General features: G+C 42.6%; 1 protein-coding gene across 22 annotated transcripts in view; it reads left to right on the top strand.

Annotated features, from left to right (window-relative positions):
• The first annotated feature begins 360 nt into the window (after positions 1-360).
• The window catches only part of NSD1 (nuclear receptor binding SET domain protein 1), an 81,854-nt gene continuing 63,004 nt past the window's right edge, over positions 361-19,210 (top strand). For 2 of the 22 annotated variants that reach the window (XM_072989949.2, XM_078385571.1), the window contains exon 1: positions 2,509-4,243. In XM_072989949.2, the coding sequence (XP_072846050.2) occupies positions 3,338-4,243 (906 nt within the window). In that variant the 5' untranslated portion in view covers positions 2,509-3,337. The other 20 variants (XM_072989941.2, XM_078385562.1, XM_078385569.1 and 17 more) reach the window with 19 other exon arrangements.

The following is a 19,210-nucleotide window of genomic DNA, read 5'->3' as shown; positions in this document are numbered from 1 at the left end:
TGTCTGCTTGGAGAAGGAGTAATACCAATTAGTTTCAGAACTGATGGCCTGTCTGAACAGCAGGTACCTGCTTGGGCTCAAGGCCTAGCTTCAGTACTGGTTAGAAACCACATGACCAAGGGAGGTGAGGAAAGACAGTTCACTTCTGGGAAGCTATAGGCAACCTCCCATATCCTAGTGCCCTCCAGATGTGTCAACCACAGATGTGCCGCCTTCCTCCTCCTCCCTGGCCTTGGATGGCAAAACTCCTCCGCACAAGAGAACAAAAAGGTCTTGCCTGTGCGTAGGGTTGTCTCAAACGCAGGGGGGATTCTGATATCTCCAGGATGGCCTTGGGTCCCACAGCCACCCCTGCCTGCCGTGGAGGAGAGTTCCGCTGAAGCTGAGGACCAATTTTAGCATAAATAAATAAACAAACAAACGGGCAGTCCTGGTTCCCTCAGCGGGCTCCTTACGGACGGATCGCTGGCGAGGATTTCAAGGTAGAGAGAAAGGAATAGGAGCCAACCCACCACTCCCGACTCCAGTCCCTGTGGCGAGGCGGAGGGAGGGGGGGATGCCCTGTCGTTGCACCGCGGTGGAGGGGGCTAAGGTGTTGCCCCGGGAAGGTTGAGCTCGGCTTCGCTGGCGGGCAACTCTAATGGCCGCTTTGCAAGACCGAGGGGGAGGAAGGGGGCGACGACATTCAGCTCACAGACTAAGCAGGAGCTGCAGCAGGAAGAGACGCGAGCAGCGCGCCGCGAAGGCCCGCCGCTCTTGACCGATGTCAAGGCGCTGAGGCTCCCGTGGAGGAGCAGGAAGGAGGGGTGCCCGCCGGAGTGGGGGGGGGCAGCCCGGACACTCGCCTGGGCTCCGCCGGGGCCCCTCCAGAGTTGGGGGCCCGGCCCCTGTGGCTAATCTCGGGCTGGTCTCCCTGCTTGGATCCCGGCTGCCCTGTCATACACGAGACGACGAGAGCCGCGGCAGCCGCCCAGGGGCAGGGCTGCTCTCCAGAGCCAAAAAAAAGGGGGGGACGCAGGAGCGGCTCTACCTGGGCTACCCTGGAGACCAACTGCGAGAAGGGGACGAAAGAGAGCTGACCCTTCGGCGGCGGTCGCGGGAGAGCCCGGAGCGAGAGGGGGGGAGAAGAGAAAAGGTCTCGCTAAGACGAGGCGAGCTCGCTTTCCACGGTCTCTCTACGGGGAAGGGAAAAAGAAGCGCTTGGCAGAGGTTCCCTCCCAGCCCCGTTGCTGGGCTAGTCCCTGGGGAAAGGGGAGAGGAGCTCCGCGCCTCGGCCACCGCATCCGCAGCCCGCCCGTGGAAGGATTCCGGGAGCGGCCTGGTTGTGCTCTGCGGGGACCGGAATCCGTTCCCCTCAGTTTCTCTGGGGCAGATTTTGGCCCTGCCATCGTTCTTCACGCAGGAAGGCAAGAGTTTGGCCCCGTTCAGGAGGAGCTGGTGGGGGCCACTCCACGACCAGCTCCAACGCCACTGTCCAGGCATTTATTTTTGGAGAATTCGGCCCCCCTCCCCTCATTAGGCGGAGGAGGTGGGGCGGGGGGGAGCGCAGAGAGAGAGAGAAAGACCGGAGGGAGTTTTTTCCCTGTATTCTCCTGCCCCATTGTTGGCTGGGAGACAAGGGAGCAGGCTGACCTGCTTTAAGTTTCCCCCAGTTGTTGGGCGGGAAGATGGGGGCGGCCTGGTTGCCTCTGGTTGCTCCCAACCTAGTAGCTAAGAAACCCTCCCAGCTTTCCTCTCTCCCGTTTGAGGTGGCGTGGTAGGATTCAGGCTAGCCATTCCCACGCGTGCGGTTGAGGAGCCGCTTAAACCTGGCAGCAGCAGCAGCGGCACGACCACCATGAGCCTGGGAGAAAACCCCGGGGCAGCCGTCAGCCCGGTTGGCTGGTGGTCACGGGGCGTCTGAGGGGCTCCCCCTCCCCTTCTTCGGGCTGCCAAGGAGAACGGCGGCTGCCCGGCGGGTGGGTGGGCGAGCTCAACAGCCACCATCTTTGCTCGCTCCTGGTCTCTGCTGCAGCGCTTGACGGGGGAGCCAGCAAAGGCCTGGCCTCGGAGCCGGCGCCCTGCTAGGGTTGCTTATGGTACGAAGCGACATGTTTAGACTGCGGGGAAGGTCGGAAGGACGGATGGGGGGGCGTGCTGGCAGCAGCGAGAAAGGCAGGGCTTGTCCAGCGCGGGTAGAGAGGAGAGCTGCGACGCCATGTGCCGTGGGACGGAAGGGAGGGCGGCCGGCTGGCCGGCCGGTCAGCCGACCGAGGCCAGGCCGAACTGCAAGTCGACACCAGCCCTTGGGAGCAGGCTGGAGGAGTAGGCAGTGCACAGAGAGAGCCCTAGGTGGGGCAGGGAGGGGCTGCAGGACTGAGCACTAGGGGGCAGCGGCCCGCGCAGGGGCCGGGTGCTGCCCAAAGGGGAGACGGCGCGCAGGAGACGAGCAGGCGCGCGCGTTGATTGGACAGCGCAGCGCTTTGCCGCGGCTGCGGCTGAACCCCAAGAGTTAGTAAGGGGGCGCGCGCGAGCGCGCACGGGGGGGGGAACAGCAGCAAGGGGCGCGCTTGGCGGCGGGGGCGCGCAGCGCTCGCGCGCGCGTCCGAGCCAAAGCGAGCAAGCGAAAGAAGCTGGCAGGCTGCTGTGCGGGAGACGAAGCTGATAGGGCCCGGAGGAGCCAAGTCGGCTCTTCATTTTGGCCCCGGAGCGGGAGGGCCAAGTCGGAGAGGGAAAGGGCAAGTAAACTCCAGGCAAGACCTCCCCGTTCTCCCTGATCTCAGATTCCAAGGACGCTGCAACCAGCCCCCGAAGGGCCTCAGGAAATGGGGTGGGGGGGGTATCCTTGCCAACCGGCATCGGGCCTAGTGGAGAAGCCGGGCGGCAGCCAACGGCGGAGGGATTAAAGGTCCAGAAGCGGTTGCTGAACCCATCACTGTTGAGCAGGAGCTGCAGCCTTTTGGGGGTGGGGAGAAGAGTGCGGCCAGGCCAAATCAGGCCTGCTTGCTGCGTTCCCGGCAAGCAACAGCAGGGTGGATGCTGCGCTATTGTGAAGGCAAACATCAGGCTGTAACGACCAGGAGGCAACGTTGCCTAGAAGTCGTAGGTTGCGGGGGCGGGGGGGGGGCCCTCCTGCACCCGGCTTGCTGGAGGCTCTCTGAGGCCTCCCGGCCAGGAGCAGGAGGCGTCAGCCGGGCCTCTGCCACTACCGCCGCCGCGGCCGCCGCCGCCGAGGAGGAGGAGGAGTAGCAGCAGCAGCAGCAGAAGTGGCTGCCATTTTGGAGAACAAGGCCCTGGAGGGTTTGCCTGACCCCATTGTTGCTGTGTTTACTTCACAGGTTGATGCCCGCCGTAGAGGATGGATCAGGCCTGCGAAGTGAGCAGGAGGGGCTACCTGTCCCCCTTCGCCAGCCCTTTGGCGTTAGGGGCACCGGAGGAGAACGGGGCCGGCCCTTACGGGGGGGAGGGTCAGAGCTGTAGCCCCGAGCCACCTAATGGGTGCACCGCCATGCAGTTTCCCTTAGCAGCGTCCAAGGCAGCCTATGGGCAAAATCCTCCTTCCTCTTGCTACATCCCCCTGCGCAGGCTGCAGGATTTGGCCTCCATGATCAATGCCGAGTATTTGAATGGCTCAAAAAATGGCTCTGATTGTTTGCAGGAACTGGAAAGGAGCGACTCCAGCCCGGAGTTATGCAGTTCTTCGGTGTTGGTGGAGGACACAGAAGATTACACCCAGCAGGACTCGGCAAGGCTTCTGGATTTTGACACCCTGGCTCCTTGTTTGGAGGAAGAGAAGGAGATGGAGGCTGAAACATTGTTCCTAAGGGCGGATGAGGATCCAGAGAAAGAAGTTAAGTTTGTGGTGGAAAACAGAAGCACAGCCACCTGCAGTATGAAGGCAGAGTCTGACAATGGGGCAAAAGTGTTTCAAGAAATCCAACAGAGGGGCTCCATAGAAATTAGACACAATGAGACATTTTCTGCCTTGCTATCCAACGCCATCCTTCAGGATCAAATACAAAGTAATACTTGCAAAGTGTCTGCTGTAGGAAGTAGAACTGAGAAATTAGACATGTACTCTAGGTCTTATTTGCCTGGAGGTACAGATCTGCAAAAAGAAAAACAAGGCAGCCTTACCAAGGCACCTGAAAAAGAAGATCCAGATCGCAGCCCCATCACACTAGGAAGCTTGATAGAAAGACTTGAAACATCAATTACTACAAAACAACCACCAACAGGATTACCATCTGTAAGCTGTCTTGCGGTACTAATTAAGTTTTCTGCAAACTTTGTTTATGGGAAATAAGTTTAATACCATGTTTCTCCAATCTATTCATGATGCAGTAAAGTGTGAGTGGGAGGTGGGTGGAGTTAACTGGTTGTAGTGGTCCCCTGTGTTTGTTTCGGTTTGCACATCTCAAAGCGGGATTAATTTAAGCAAGGTGAATAAGTAGAGAGCTTCGGTTTAGAGACAAAGTGTTTTGTAGCCATTCTGCCTGGTAAGTGGGTGCCATGAAAAATCCTCTTTATTACAAAAGATGAAATGAATTGGAATTCTGTTTCTCCACAGGAATTATCATATTTTCTTGCTAGTTGTTTACGGGCATCTTGGCCAGAATTACAACTTGATAAGCTTGCAGACTATTTGAAAATGTGTTTCTCTCACAAATCCTTTCTCTTTGTGCTCACAGTTTTGTTACTAGCTTAAAATAAGGAGGGTTAAAATTTAGAACTGCTGGATGGCCAAAACATTTTTGAGAGAGAAGATGTTCTCTTGCCAGCTATAGTTTTAAGCAAATTTGGGTATAGACTTATTACTGATGATGATAAAAAGCTGTACTCCAGGATTTTTTGGCTGGATTTGCAAAGTTGATAGTGCTACTTTATAACACAGGGATTCCCTGCAAGGGAGCACTAAAAGACCTTGCACCAAGGATGTATGATTTTGCACATACTGTACTTCTCACTTGTTGCACATGTCAGATACTTGCTGCCAATTGTGGCTTCTCAGTGCCTGTTTGTGTAGTAAAATTACACATGTGTAATATTTTTAACATAATATAAATATGGTAATGTAAATTAAGTCTTATGCATTTTCTATTTTGAAATGCACATTTTAGATGAAAATATCATGGCAAAAGCAGGCCTGGTTAAAAAATGCACTCTTTTACCAGAGATTTCATTTGACTATTCTGGTTAAAGTTCTAAAACTTTACTTTCCTATTTCACTTTGTGGATTGAATAAGTCTATACAATGCAGGTTTCCAAAGTATAATAATTGTAATGTATTCGATCATGAAGAGAAGAGCTGGGATCCCTGTTGACTTTGGTAGAGACAGGGTCACCTTGGTTTTGATGCCACCTTTTGAAGTAATGTGTTTGTTTCCAAGAACAACTCTGTAAATAGTTGGGAAAGGCTGCTATTTTTGATGATGATGATGATGATGATGATGTCCTGCCACACATACATCATATGGAATATTCTGTATGCATGCATATTTATGTGTGTGTGTATGCAGGTGTATACACATTTAGGCATTACATCTTAAGCCTGTTTTTCTATTTTTAAAAGTGTTCAAAGTGAGTTAGTAATATCACTAAAATGAACTAAACATTAAAAGCACTAAAATCATCACAATAAGCCTCAGAACATTTTAAAAGAAACAAGTCTCCATTATAGGACAGTTTTTCATGTTTTGTGCAAGTTAGAATTCACCTGTGTTTTATAGATGTCTTGTCCAGCATAATGTTTCAGTTAAAACACTCCTATTTACTATTACTGTATTCTACTAATAGCGACCAATTTTGAAATAAAGGACATGCTAGAATACTGAGAACATTGTCATGTGGCACTGTATAGTCTAGTAAATTTAATGTGGCATAAATTTTGTGGATAGAATTCTACGTCATTGATGGTATAAAGCGGTCTTTTTTTTAAAGCTAGATACCTTAAGTGCAGAGAATAATGATCTTGTGGTCTTAAAAAACTTGTTGTCCAATTAAAATAACTTTAATTGCATAAATAATAATAGATATTTAAGTTAATATTATCAGTTACATTTAATGTTATGAAAGAAGAAGTATGTGTGTTGGAGCAGGCCTTATCTTAGAAGAGGCATTCTTTTCTATGTGAGAAGAAAGTAGAATGCCTTTATAGTGCTTACAAACTGTAGATTTTAACCACTTGCATTCAAAGCAGGTTTTATGCCTCTAAAGCTTCATCTTAGGCAATGCTGGGATTTTTTCTTCACAAAAGTCAAAAGCAGTGGTAGTTATGTCATAGTTCAGTGGAAACATATTCATAATAGTGATTTTTCATTTCCAGAGCAAATGCAGTATACTGAATTAGGTGTTGCTGTTTTACCTTTATTGAAAACAAAAAGCAGAAGAGATGGGCAATACAAACATTCTTGATAGGTATGGCATCTAGTTTGTATAAGAAAGATACATAGCTTTTTATATGTAGAATTCTTTGGATCATGTTATTGTCATTTTATCTGGATTTTTTCTTTTTCACATAAATGCTGTGGAAATTCAGTTACAGGTCCAGTTATTCAAAGAAAAGAACTTTTTGGAACTTGATTCAGAAATTAAAATTCATTGTTAAGACTTGTTAAGACAGAAGAGGGGCTTATCAAGGAGAATATCAGAAAATTTTGAAACATACTTTTATTTTGTTTGCAGTCATTTCACCGTACTGCCCTTGGAATGGACTGTAAGTTGGGTGAATCTGTGGCCCTCCAGGTGTTGGAGTGCAGTTCACATCATCTTTCGCCATTACCTGTTCTGGCTGGGGTAAATGAGTAGTGCAGTTCAGCAATATGTGGAGGGCCACCACATTTTTAAAAAAATATTCTAAAAATAATAGAATCATGAATTTGGAATGGGCCTATAAGGCCATCGAGTCCAACCCCCTGATCAGTGCAGGAAGACAACTCAAAACAGATATGACAGATGGTTGTCTAAATTTCTCTTGAATGCCTCCAGTGTTGGAGCATCACTACCTCTTGAGGTAATTGCTTCCATTGTCGTAGTGCTCTAACAGTAAGTTTTTCCTGATATTTTTCCTGAAATTTGGCTTCCTGTAACTTGAACCCATCATTGGATGTTGTGCACTCTGAGATAATCGAGAACAGATATTGACTCTCCTCGGTGTGATTAGCTTTCAAGTATTTGAAAAGTCTTTGTCTTTTCTCAAGGCTAAACATGCCCAGTTATTTCAGCCTTTCCTCATAGGGCTTGGTTTCCAGCCCCCTGATCATCCTTCTTGCCCTCCTCTGAACTTGTTCCAATTTGATAGCATCCTTCTTGAAGTGTGGTATCCAGAACTGGACACAGTACTCAAGATGATGCCTAACCAATACCAAATAGAGGGGAACTACTGTCTTTCCCTGAAAATATTACAGGGTCTTATATTAATTTTTGCTCCAAAAATGCATTAGGACATTTTCAGGGGATGCTTTATTTTTTTCATGTATAACAATCTGTACTTATTAAAATACAATCATGTCATCTTCTTCTGGTTGCTGCGCCGTGGTGGAAGACGGGGTTTTACTTAACTGGGGATTATTTAGGGCTTATATTATAAGCATCCTGAAAAATCATACTAGGGCTTATTTTCAGGTTAGGTCTTATTTTCAGGGAAACCTCATGGGATTTGGAGACTATACATCTGTTAATGCAGCCTAGAATAGTATTTGCATTTTTTGTAGCCACATTACACTGTTAGCTTATACTCAGCTTGTGATCTACAATGACTCCAAGATCCTTCTCAATTATAATATTGCTGAGCCAGGAATCCCTCATCTTGTAACTCTGTGTTTGGTGTCGTCCACACACTCCTCCCCTCCCCCAGTGCAGTACTTTGCACTTATCCCTTTTGGATTTCATTCTGTTGTTTTCAGCCCAGTGCTCTGCCATATCTAGATCATTTTGAATGCTGTTTCTGTCTTCTTGGGTGTTCGCTATTCCACCTGATTTTATGTCACCTGCAGATTTGATTAGCATTCCCTGTATCCCCTGATCCAGGTTGTAAATAAAATATTGAATAGCATTAGGTCTAGGACTGAGCCCTGGGATACTCCACTTTTATCTCCTCTCCGTTTGAGAAGGAGACATTCATCATCACCCTCTGGCTATGATTCTGTAGCCAACTGTGTATCCATTTGACAGTTGTTATATACAGCCCACATCTAGTTAAATTTGCTAATCAGAATATCATGGGGCACTGTGTCGAAAGCTTTGCTGAAGTCAAGATATATAATGTCTACAGCATTCCCTCTGTCTATCAGACAGGTCACTCGATCAAAAATTGAGAATAGGTTAGCCTGGCAGGATTTGTCCTTGACAAATCTGTGTTGACTTCTAGTTATTACTGCTAAAATAGGAATGGAGCCCTTCTGCCATTTCTTTGTCTTCTGTCATCATTTTTCCATCTCCATTGAAAAGCTGAGCCACAGTTTCTTTTGTTTGTCTTTTTCTATGCACTTACCTGGAGAATGTTCCTGAAATTTTTCTTACAAACATAGATGATGGTGGTGATTTTTATTTACCGTGTTTCCCAGAAAATTAGACAGGGTCTTATATAAATTTTTGCTCTAAAAAACACACGAGGGCTTATTTTCATGGGGTTTTTTTCATGTACAATAATCTACATTTATTGAAATACAGTCGTGTCATCTTCTTCTGGTTGCTGCACAATGGTGGAGGCGGGGTTTCACTTAACTGAGGTTTATTTTTGGGGTAGGGCTTATATTACGAGCATCCTGAAAAATCATACTAGAGCTTATTTTCATGTTAGATCTTATTTTCGGGGAAACAGGATATATGGCATTCTTCAGGGGAAACCTTGATTTGGATGAGTTATTTAAAGTGGACATGTTTTTTCTTGATTTAGGTACAGTAGTGCCTCGCTTAATGGGCGCCCCATTTAACGATGAATCCACATAGCGATGAATTTTTTGTGATCACTTTTGCGATCGCATTGTGATGGTTTAGATAGGGAAAAATCGCTTTGCGACGATCGGTACCCTGTTTCGCATACCAATCATTGCATAGCGATGACTTTCCAACAGCTGATCGGCGGTTCCAGAATGGCTTCCGGGTTAAAAAAATGGCCACCCGCTGTGTTTTCGCCTGGATTCCTCGCTTACCGGGCAGCGAAAATGGCCGCTGTATGGAGGATTTTCGCTTAAAGGTGAGTTTTAAGCCCATAGGAATGCATTGAAGGCGTTTCAATTCATTCCTATGGGCTTTTTTAAACCGCATAGCGACAAAATCGCTTTGCAGCGATTTTTGCTGCACGGATTATCATCGCTATGTGGGGCACCACTGTAATTTCCTTTTAAATTGGTCCACCCTGGTTTATAGCAAAATAGTTTTACATACGGTAACTTAAAAGTGCAGCAGACGTTTCAGATGACTTGGCTGTTATGTGGGAGTAACTGTTCTGACATAAAGAAGTGACGGTTTGGAGATTCAGTAGATCACTGTTGCCTCTGCCAGTTTTCCTCAAAGCTGGCACCTCCAGATGTGTTGGGTCACACAACCTTTCATTCCCAGCCAGCATAGTTGGTTGGCAAGGCCTCTCGCCAGGTTTTGCCTAGGAGACTACCTTATCCCTTCTATCTCAAAGATTGAACCTGGGATGTTCCTAATGTAAATTAGTAGCTTTCTTTTAATCATATATGTTGGATATATATATATAAAAATAAATGACATTTGTCAGAGAGAAGGTAACCATTCAACAGAAGGAAGTAACAATGCAAGTATATAACAAAGAAGTTCCATGTGAGGGAAAGAATTGTTGGTTCTGTACAGAAGATTGAGGAAAGTTGAGGGATGGCTCCAGAGAGTCTCTTAAAGGTCTCTTCCCTTTGTGGAAGGAACTGAAATCCAGTGGAGGCTCCAGGAGAAAGGGAATACATAATTTTCACCAACATTTCTTTTCTCCTGCAGTCCCCAGTGGCTGCGTGTCAGCTCTCTGCCATAACCAGCACCTTAGAGAGCATCTTCTTAAAGGACATTAAGGGCTACAGAGCAAGAATGAAGTTTGCAAAATAAAATAAAATAAATATTTTCCTCTTTTGGCAAGAGCATCTCTGGAGTAACCTGGGGTGAGGGTTGTTGCCAGTCCAAAAGCTGGGGTTAGCCCTGCTGCTCAAAGGCAGTTTTAACAGCAAAGTTGTGTATTTTAACTCAGAAACGTGTACCATTTCATTTCAAAAGGATTTACCTAAGTATATTTAGGCTTATATCTTAATTCTTATGGTTCCAGTTGGCTATAAACTTTAACAGCATACAGGACCATACCACCTTGAACACACTGATGTTTCTGATTTTGGAAGCTAAGCTCCTCTGGGCTTGGTTGTCCTTGGATGGGAGGCCTCTGGGTGCCATAGTGGGGAAGGTTTGTTGCTCAGTCATGGAGCATGATCCCAAACTCAGTTTGCAGAATCTGCAGGTAGTAGGAGAAAATCATGCCTGAAGCCCTGGAGAGTGGCTCCTAGTGAGTGGAAAATACAGAGCTGAGTGGACCCGTGTTCTCATTCAGGGATAAGGCCACTTTCTGTGTTCCTAACTTAGTTATTTGTTGGCATGCAGTTTAATTGAGGGTGAGTGGTAAATTTATTATGATTTTTCCCCCTGGAATTCATGCTGGTCTTGGTTTGTTACTGTAATGGGAAATGAAACAAAATGTTAAGTAAGAATTTCCTTTTAAATCAGATAGCAGCATGTGCTAACACTGGTTGTATCGTGTAGTATTCAGAATATTAATATCTGTTTAAATTTTTTCTTATGTGTAAATATACTAAGTTAACTGATCAAAGAGTTAGAGTTGGTTGATCTCTAACCAGTGGACAGCCTTTGTTTAGAATCTAGATCTGCACTTCTTGTTCCCAAGGCCAAAACCAGTTTGTCAGGTGGTCAGCTTGGAAGCTGTGTAGTTTATATAGAGAATGTTGTGGCTGTGAGAAAGGACATTGAAGTAAGGTCTGGCCTCCTTGATTAGTCTTCCAATAACACTTGTTAACAAACAGGGGATTAGGAGAGATGTGACACTACTAATAATTGTGTGCTGTCAAGTCACCTCTGACTTGTGGTGATTCTCTCCAGGGTTTTCTAGGTAGAGACTACTCAGAAGTGGGTTAACATTCTTCTGGGGACATCTTGGGACTGTGCAGGTTGCCCATGGCTACCACACCAGCTGACTCTTCTCTCAGGAGGTGCTGGGGAATTGAACTCCCAATCTCTGGCTCCACAGCCAGAAAGCGTAACTCACTGACCTATCCAGCCAGCTGATGTGATGCTACAGTTGTACACTTGTGAGAAACCGCATTCATTTTTTTAAATAATCAGTCACTTTGGTACAGTGGATCGAAGTGCATCATATGAAAACCCCTAAATCGTACGTGACCATGTATTGTAGAATAACGTGTAAGCAAATTTGGAGGCACTTGATATACAGACTTTTTTCCTGCTGGGATTATTTGTCCTCAGGAAGATCTAGGCATGACTTTTAATCTCTATTTTGTAGGCAGAGATGATTGTTTAGTTTTTGTATTGGCGAAAAGCAATATTATCTCATACTGAGTACAGAGGAATACCTTGAGAGATGATTATGCTTGTTAGTGAACCTTATTTCATGTTTGAGCCTTCAGAAGTAGTGATTGTGTAAAGTAAGCAAGCAGGAATTAACTTTCCTGTATCTCCTGTGTTTGCGTTCTTATTTTCACATTAGCCTTTTTAAAATAGATTAGTTCTTTCTTGTACGGCCACACATTGGGCAAAAGGTTCTTTGTGTAAAGTGATGCCATGGAAGCCAGATGATGTCAGCATTCAGGGATGGTAATATTTAATTTCAATTAATTGAAAGCTTCCTGTCCCCTTGTTTCAGGTTCTGAGGCTCTGCAGGGCTCCCTTTTGTCTTGAGAAAGCCTATAGGAGCCTCGGGAAGGGAGCCTTTAATAGTCAAACAAAGCCATTGGATTGCTGTTTTTGGGACTGAGACCACGGACAGTGATTTAGCAATGATTTTGGTCTATTAAAGATTCCTCTCTCTGTCCCATCCCAAGGCTTCCAAAGTTTTCCTCAGGGCAAAAAGGAGCCCTGGTGAACTTGGAACCTGAATGGAGGGAGGGTAGTAAACTTCCCATTCCTTTAAATTAAATATTACATGTGCTGGATGATTATGCCATCCGGCTTCCACAATGTAAGTTGACACCAACATGACTAGTATTTTGTAGTACTGTATCATTTTCTTCACGTTGTGGTTATCTTAACAGTTGTGCAGATAGAAATTTCACCAGTGAATTGTCACATACCTTAACTTTGGTGCGGCTGCAGACATCACTGTTCAGACCACGTGACAGATTTTATAATGCCATGAGAGTGAAATCTGCATGTTTTGATATTTATTTTATTTATCAAAATTTTATAGAAGCCCTTAGATAAATAGTGTTCGCAGCATCTCAGATAATTTCCCTGAACATTGCTGAAGATATTACTTAAAAGATGGAATAATATGTATTAAATAATTGCTGAAAACATTATTTAAAAGAGAGAAGTGAAAAAAGGCCCACAAATTGCTAGTTCTTGCTGTAACCCTTTAAAGAAGATTTGGGTTGCATGTGCAGTCTGCAGGAAAGAGCGAGTATCGGTTTTGCTGAGATCTTGGATAGTTCTGAGAAGAATGAATATAATGACACGCTGAAACCACCTATGACTGAACAATGGTGGTGTGATACTGGGGGGGTCTCAGAGCATCCTTCAACCATCTACCATTGGTTATGAGTAGCTTCAATATGTGTTGCATTCATTCTTCCTGAAAGTAACTAAGCCCATTGTGCCTGGTGCTAGGAAACAGACACAGCTGCATATTGCCCTTCAGTTTTGTTTCACCTGTACATTCTGAACCAGGATTTATTAACTTATAGGTTGTGATCTGTAATTGGGTCACTGTGACATATTGGCTTGCGCGTGAATTGGGCTGTGTGTTTTGTTTGTTGAACATAGGTTTATTAGGTTATGAAGATGGATATAGATTTTTAGTTTCAGCTTTATCTTTTGCTTGTGTGTCAGTTATAGAGAACCCATAGTTGTATTGGCTCTTGCCTTTCCATTGGACTACTTCAGCAACGTCGAGAGGAGGGATTTGCTGCTTGGGTAACAGCCTATCCTCCATATTACTTTACCCAAGCTTCATGCTCTGGAGAGGACACTCCAGCTTCACATACAGTATCGAAGTCCTCCATACAGAGTACGTTACCATAGTCTCTCGAGACTAAAGGATGCCTATGATGATGATTTGGATGTAAAGGGTTAGTGTTAAGTAGTGCATATCCTTTTAAACTCTAACAATTGGTGGACTACTAACTGCAATAAGCTGATATTTGCTTATCATGTGGAAATGCGTTCCCTGTGGCAATCCATTTGTAAAGCCTTTTTCCAAATAAGAATCAAATACTTTACGTTTCAATACTCTTAATGTAACATTTTCTCTTTGGTTGTAGTCCAGATATTGGCTTTGTTGAAGATTCTGTAAAAATGGTCATGATTTCTTCAGTTGTGTTAATTTTTTCCCCATAGTTTATTTTTTAATGGTTTGAAAAAATTAAAAACATCTTGCCCAGAAGGTTGGTAGACTAATTGCAGTAATAATGTAAGTGGCATCTAAAATGTATTACAACGCCCTTTAAGTATATGAATTCATGTTAATTATTCCCCCTTGCTTTTTCGTTTCGTTTATACAAACCACAAAGTTGAGAAAATACTGATGGATTAAATACACTGGATTATATCTATCAATAAAACAATAGCAAAATTTACAAATATTCAGGATGAAGATTTTTTTTCCCCATTGTGGGCTTTTTTAGATTACAGTTCTGTTCCTTAGATATATAAGGAAACACTGTGTACTTGGTTGTGGGGTTGGGAACTAAGTGCAGTGGAATATAGACACAACTAGTGAGCTTTCAACGTGACAATAATATTATTAAATGCAAATGAATTCCAAAAGTGTTGATTATGTAAACATCCTGTTAATGGTAGAGTAATTAGTTCATATAAATCATCTGTTGGCTGATGCATATCAATTAGGCTGCTGTCCTTCAACTGTTGAGTGATTGACTTTTGCTCTCAGCAAAATTTGGATGGCCTGAGGCAAGAGTTCTGCCAAACAGAATAGCCTTTAACTATATGCAACATTGGAGAGAAAAACCAGCTTATTAAGATATTCAGGGCCTGTCCAGACTGGCCATTTTGGTGTGGGTTGGAGCAAGCTAAAAAAAGTCAGTTGAGGTCACAGTGGGGAATAGCAGTATGCCACTTGGTGCACACCTCCCATCTTAACAGCATATCAACCTTCAGCTTCTTCAGCAGTTTTCCCTTATTGTCTTTGGAGGATCAGTGAAATTACTTTTTAAAGTCACCTACGTGATGATGAATCATTACAATAAAAAATATATATTTCTGTGTATTGCCAATTGAGAAACTGCCCCAAACCATGTTTTCGACCAGAAATACACAGACAAGCAAAGAAAGTTTGTTGTAATTTAATCAGAGTGATTCATTGCAACACTGATGATCTAGCACAGGCAATAAAAATAATTTCACTTCCCCTAACTCTCCTGAGACAATCAGGAAGTGTTCAGTTTCCAGTATTTTGAAGTGGCTTATAAACCACTTCAGGATACTGGAAATTGACACTAGAAGGAGCTGGAAGGTCTAGTTTAGCCCCTTCCAAGTTGACCACATTCACTGGGAATAGACCAAACTCACTGGGATGGACTAAACTGGAGCCCTCTAACCAGCACCATAATAGTAGAGCCCTCTTACGGGTTCAGAAAGGTGCGGGTTGGGGCAAATTGGCCTTCTCCAGCAATGTCCACATGTAGATGTTGGAAAAAACAGTGGACCACCCCCACCCCCCCATCAACACACCATAGAATGGGACAAATGCTTGTGTGGACAGCCTCACAGTTTGTGAAAAAAGCCCCAATCTGTATTTAAGCCTGTGCATGCACACTGGAATTTATAGCTATACCCTTTTTGTAACTTCTTTTATTTACAGTACTGTAGATACTTTGAGAAGAGTGTCAAAGTGTTCTTGAAGACTGAAATGTCCTGAGTCTGGATTTTATATATTGTCATTTCTGATGTTAGATTTCTGACTGTTTATTCTCTTGTGTAGAGACGGTACTATCTTCCCTATATAGAATACAGAGGGGCAATGCTGGAAGGGGATGGCATATATAATATCAGAAGATTAATAAATAAATGGGTACCTGATACTTTGAGTAACGTTGCTGGGATCTGTGCTACTGCTATAAACTGAGGCATAGGTGGCATCAGGGTATGTAGGATATTCTTCCTGTATTTGTATAATATAGTGTGTTTTGTTATGTATCAGTAGCTGTATCAAATTTTGGAGAGGTACGTTTGTAAATGAGTGGATGCCTACTACCCAAAGCCTAGAAGAGGGATGAATAAGCTGTAGTTAACTTATAACACGTCAGTGGTTTCATTTGTTGTATTAACCACCAGTGTTCTGTTATTTCCTCTTTCAAGTTTTTCGTGGAATAGTTTGCTCCTGGTCTTGCTCTGTGAATTTGTTTTTCACCTCACTGAAAAGTGAAAATTAAAGAAATGCCTGCTGTATATCTATGAGATTTTCATCTCTGTCACCTGGGTTTGAGCATGTATGTTGTACCCTAGAGCTTGGATGTAGACAATAGATCGTATTATGTATTTTGGGTGAAGGTAGAAGTATGTAAGTTTATATAATAGCAAGTTTTTTATATAATGTGGTATTTATACTGTATGACTATTGTGCACTAGTGTCCAGAAAGTGTACATGTTGTATAGACTGGCTCAGGTGGTAGGGTAAAAATTATTGATCTTTTGGTGGAATATTTCAAATAATTCCTTTCCATCAATCCAGATGACCAAGATTTCCATCTGTATAGCTGAGGCAGAGGAGATGCTTTGGTGCACAAGTGCTGAGGAAGCAGTTTTCTGAGTCAGTCATTTTAGGCCAAATTTATCTTTTTTTTTAAATATGCCATGTCCTCTTTTCTGCCCCCTGTCTACTCAGAGTCCATCATTGTGCACCTCTCCATGCTGTTTCTACCTTTTACAGAACCTCTGTCTGGTCATTTGCTATCCCATATAGGAGGAAGGAAGACATATTGAGAGCATCCAGGTTTTTTTAGTGAAACAGAAAGCAGGGAACCAGGAGCAGGCCATTGTCAGCAGCTATCTTCTTACAGTGTTTTTCTTGTCTCTTCATAAAACAAAATGAGTAGCAGGAAGAGAAGCAAGAACTGCCACAGAGGATAGCACCATCTTCCCAAGATTGCTTCCTTCTCCATTTCCAGGTGGGGAATTGTGGAAATCTCCTGACTGTCCTTTCTTTAAAATGTGAGAGAATTCATTACACTTTCCCCCCCACCCCCGATAAGGTATCAGGGAGCCACACTACAGCTAAATTGTCTGTGAGACGTGGGATTTGAGTAGGGTGGGGAGGGAAATCAATGATTTTAAAAACATCAAATTGATTTACATTATTTTTTAAATTTAAAGTGTCAAAAAAAATTCCAAGTTTTAAATTTAAATCATGATTTAAATGACTGATTTAAATCAAATACACCCCAGGTTTGAGGATGGAGAAAGTGTCCTTTGGGATTCACATACAGATATATTCCTTTTTTTAAGATGCATTTTAATTTTTATCAAAATTTGACAGGAATATGAATATACTCTCTGTCTACTTAGTACTGTAATTGGTGGGCCTGCATATATGATCTATTTATATTATTTTTGCAATATTGACCATGTAATTGATATACTGTACAGTAGAGAATTATTCTTATTCGTGTTATAGTTATTCTCTTTCATGCTACAGCTATATCATGTAGCTTGGAATTATCCCAGTAGAAATTATCTTATTTTTTGGTTGTTGTGGGTTTTTTCGGGCTTCTTGGCCGTGTTCTGAAGGTGGTTCTTCCTAATGTTTCGCCAGTCTCTGTGGCCGGCCTCTTCAGAGGACAGCAAACTGTGCTCTGGGTAGGCTTGAGAGTGGAGTGGAGTATTTATCTTATTTTTTGTCTTGTCAGTTTGGTCTTTTTTGAGTGCAGCACATCCAATGGTATATTTATGCACCTAAAACATTTTTTTACTTAGCTTTTCAACCAGAAGTCTTCTAGTGTACATTATATATTGTTCTTTAAAACACAACAAATATACTTACAAAATAATATGCAAGTTAAATGAGAGAGAATTCATCTGAATAGGCTCTACAACCTTTAATAAGAAAACTGACAGTGTTTGATTACAAAAACATAAATGTGTCATTTGGTTAAAAATAAAGAGGATCTTTCTTTAAAAACTTCATTATAGTATCATCAATTCTGTCATGTTTTTGTTGAACTTAGTTTTATTTTGAGAAGTATATTAAGATAACGTACAAGTTGTAGAATTATTGTTGTCTTTGGAGCAAGATACCTGTAGTATTTTTGCTTTAAATCAGTACATGACTATAATCAGCACTGCAAAACAGTTTAAATTTTTAAAAAAGGTTTTGTATACACATTAATATATTGCTAGTAGAAGAAGAAAATGGCAAGACAAGGAAAACAAGGTGAGATGAAATGTAATGGAACTAACAAAACATTTTAAAAAATAAATGAGAAGATAAAAAGATAAAATTATTGAAGATGTGACTAAGAAAATAAAAATATGTAGAGTATGAGAAGATCATTAGGGAGAACAAATATTAATGTTGTACAAGATAATGATGGAAGTGAAACCAGAGAGAGGGAAGAAGCCTTAAAAGTAACCAGAGATTCTATGAAGATCTGTATAATCATAAGCAGATGCCACTGGAAGATAATGTAGAATAACTACAATTAAAAACTACACATGTAAACTCGGGAGAAATACCTGAAATTAACAAAGATGAACTAATAATTTACATGAAAATTGTGAAAAACAACAAAGCCCCTGGAAGATATGAAATAATAATGGAATTTATAAAGGAGGGGGTGAAATTATAATGAAAAACCCTACAAGTACTCTTCAATAAATGTCTGATGGATGACGAAACACTAGAAGAGTTGAACATTTCTGTACTAGTAGTATTATTTTTAAAAAGAGAAAAGTGCAAAGAAACCCGCATCCTTGTTCTATGTTAAGATCACCAGGGGATGCCTTTCATAGGTGTGTTTGGTGAGGATGTGGGAGAGAGGGCCTTCTCTGTTGCTGCTCCCAGACTCAGGAACTCTGTCTCATGGGAGTCCCGGCTGGCCCCATCTTTGCTATCCTTACTGGTCTATCTGTCTTACTGTCTATCTTACTGACCGTCTGTCTGTCTTAAGTGGGGTTTTAAAATCAGGATAATTATATTTTGTTGTTTTATTCTGTTTTAATAAAGCTTTTATTTAATGTTTTAAATATAATGTATATTTAATTCTTTTTAAATATTTGAATAATTATTGTTTATATATGTCTCTTTTAATATTTTTTAAATTATTATTATTATTATTAATTTGGATTACAAACTACCCCACACCCTCCCCCCTTTGAGGACAAGGGTTCATGTCTCTTTTAATAATTAAGCCACCATGGATGCTTTTATGGAGTAAGTAGGCATACACATATTTTAAATAAATACAATAAATATTCTTGTTATCATGAACAGAAATTATTAACAAAAATAATAACAAATATACTAGAAAAAGACCTAAAATTTTACCAGTCAGGATTTAGGAAGAATTCCCACACAAGCAACCACACTCCTACTATTTGGAAAAATCAGCAGAATCATAGAATCTGAAGAATCATGAAGTTGGAAGGGGCCTTTAAGGCCATTGAGTCCAATCCCCTGCTCATTGCATGGGATGCAAATCAAAGAATATCTGCCAGGTGGATGTCTAAATTATTTACCTTTATGTGTAGATTATGGAAAAGCTTTTGATAGTACTGAATTGGGGCCATTGAAGAGGCAGTGCAGAATACTAGAATAGACTATTTGTACAGTTATACAAAAGTACAAGAGAAATGACAGTTACACATGGGTGAAGTTGAGGAAGCTTGATGAGTCGAAAGCTGTTTATAACAGCATTAGAGGATATGTTAAAAAAATCTTGACTCCAAAACAAGGGAGTTAATACCAATGGAAAGGTGACTCAGTCACTTTAGATAATACTGATGAGGTAGCAGTTGCAGCAGAGAA

The sequence above is a fragment of the Pogona vitticeps genome, chromosome 2, assembly GCF_051106095.1.
Source record: "Pogona vitticeps strain Pit_001003342236 chromosome 2, PviZW2.1, whole genome shotgun sequence".
Taxonomy (NCBI): domain Eukaryota; kingdom Metazoa; phylum Chordata; class Lepidosauria; order Squamata; family Agamidae; genus Pogona; species Pogona vitticeps.
The sequence above is the reverse complement of the archived record's forward strand: the minus strand, read 5'-3'. Positions and strand labels throughout refer to the sequence as shown.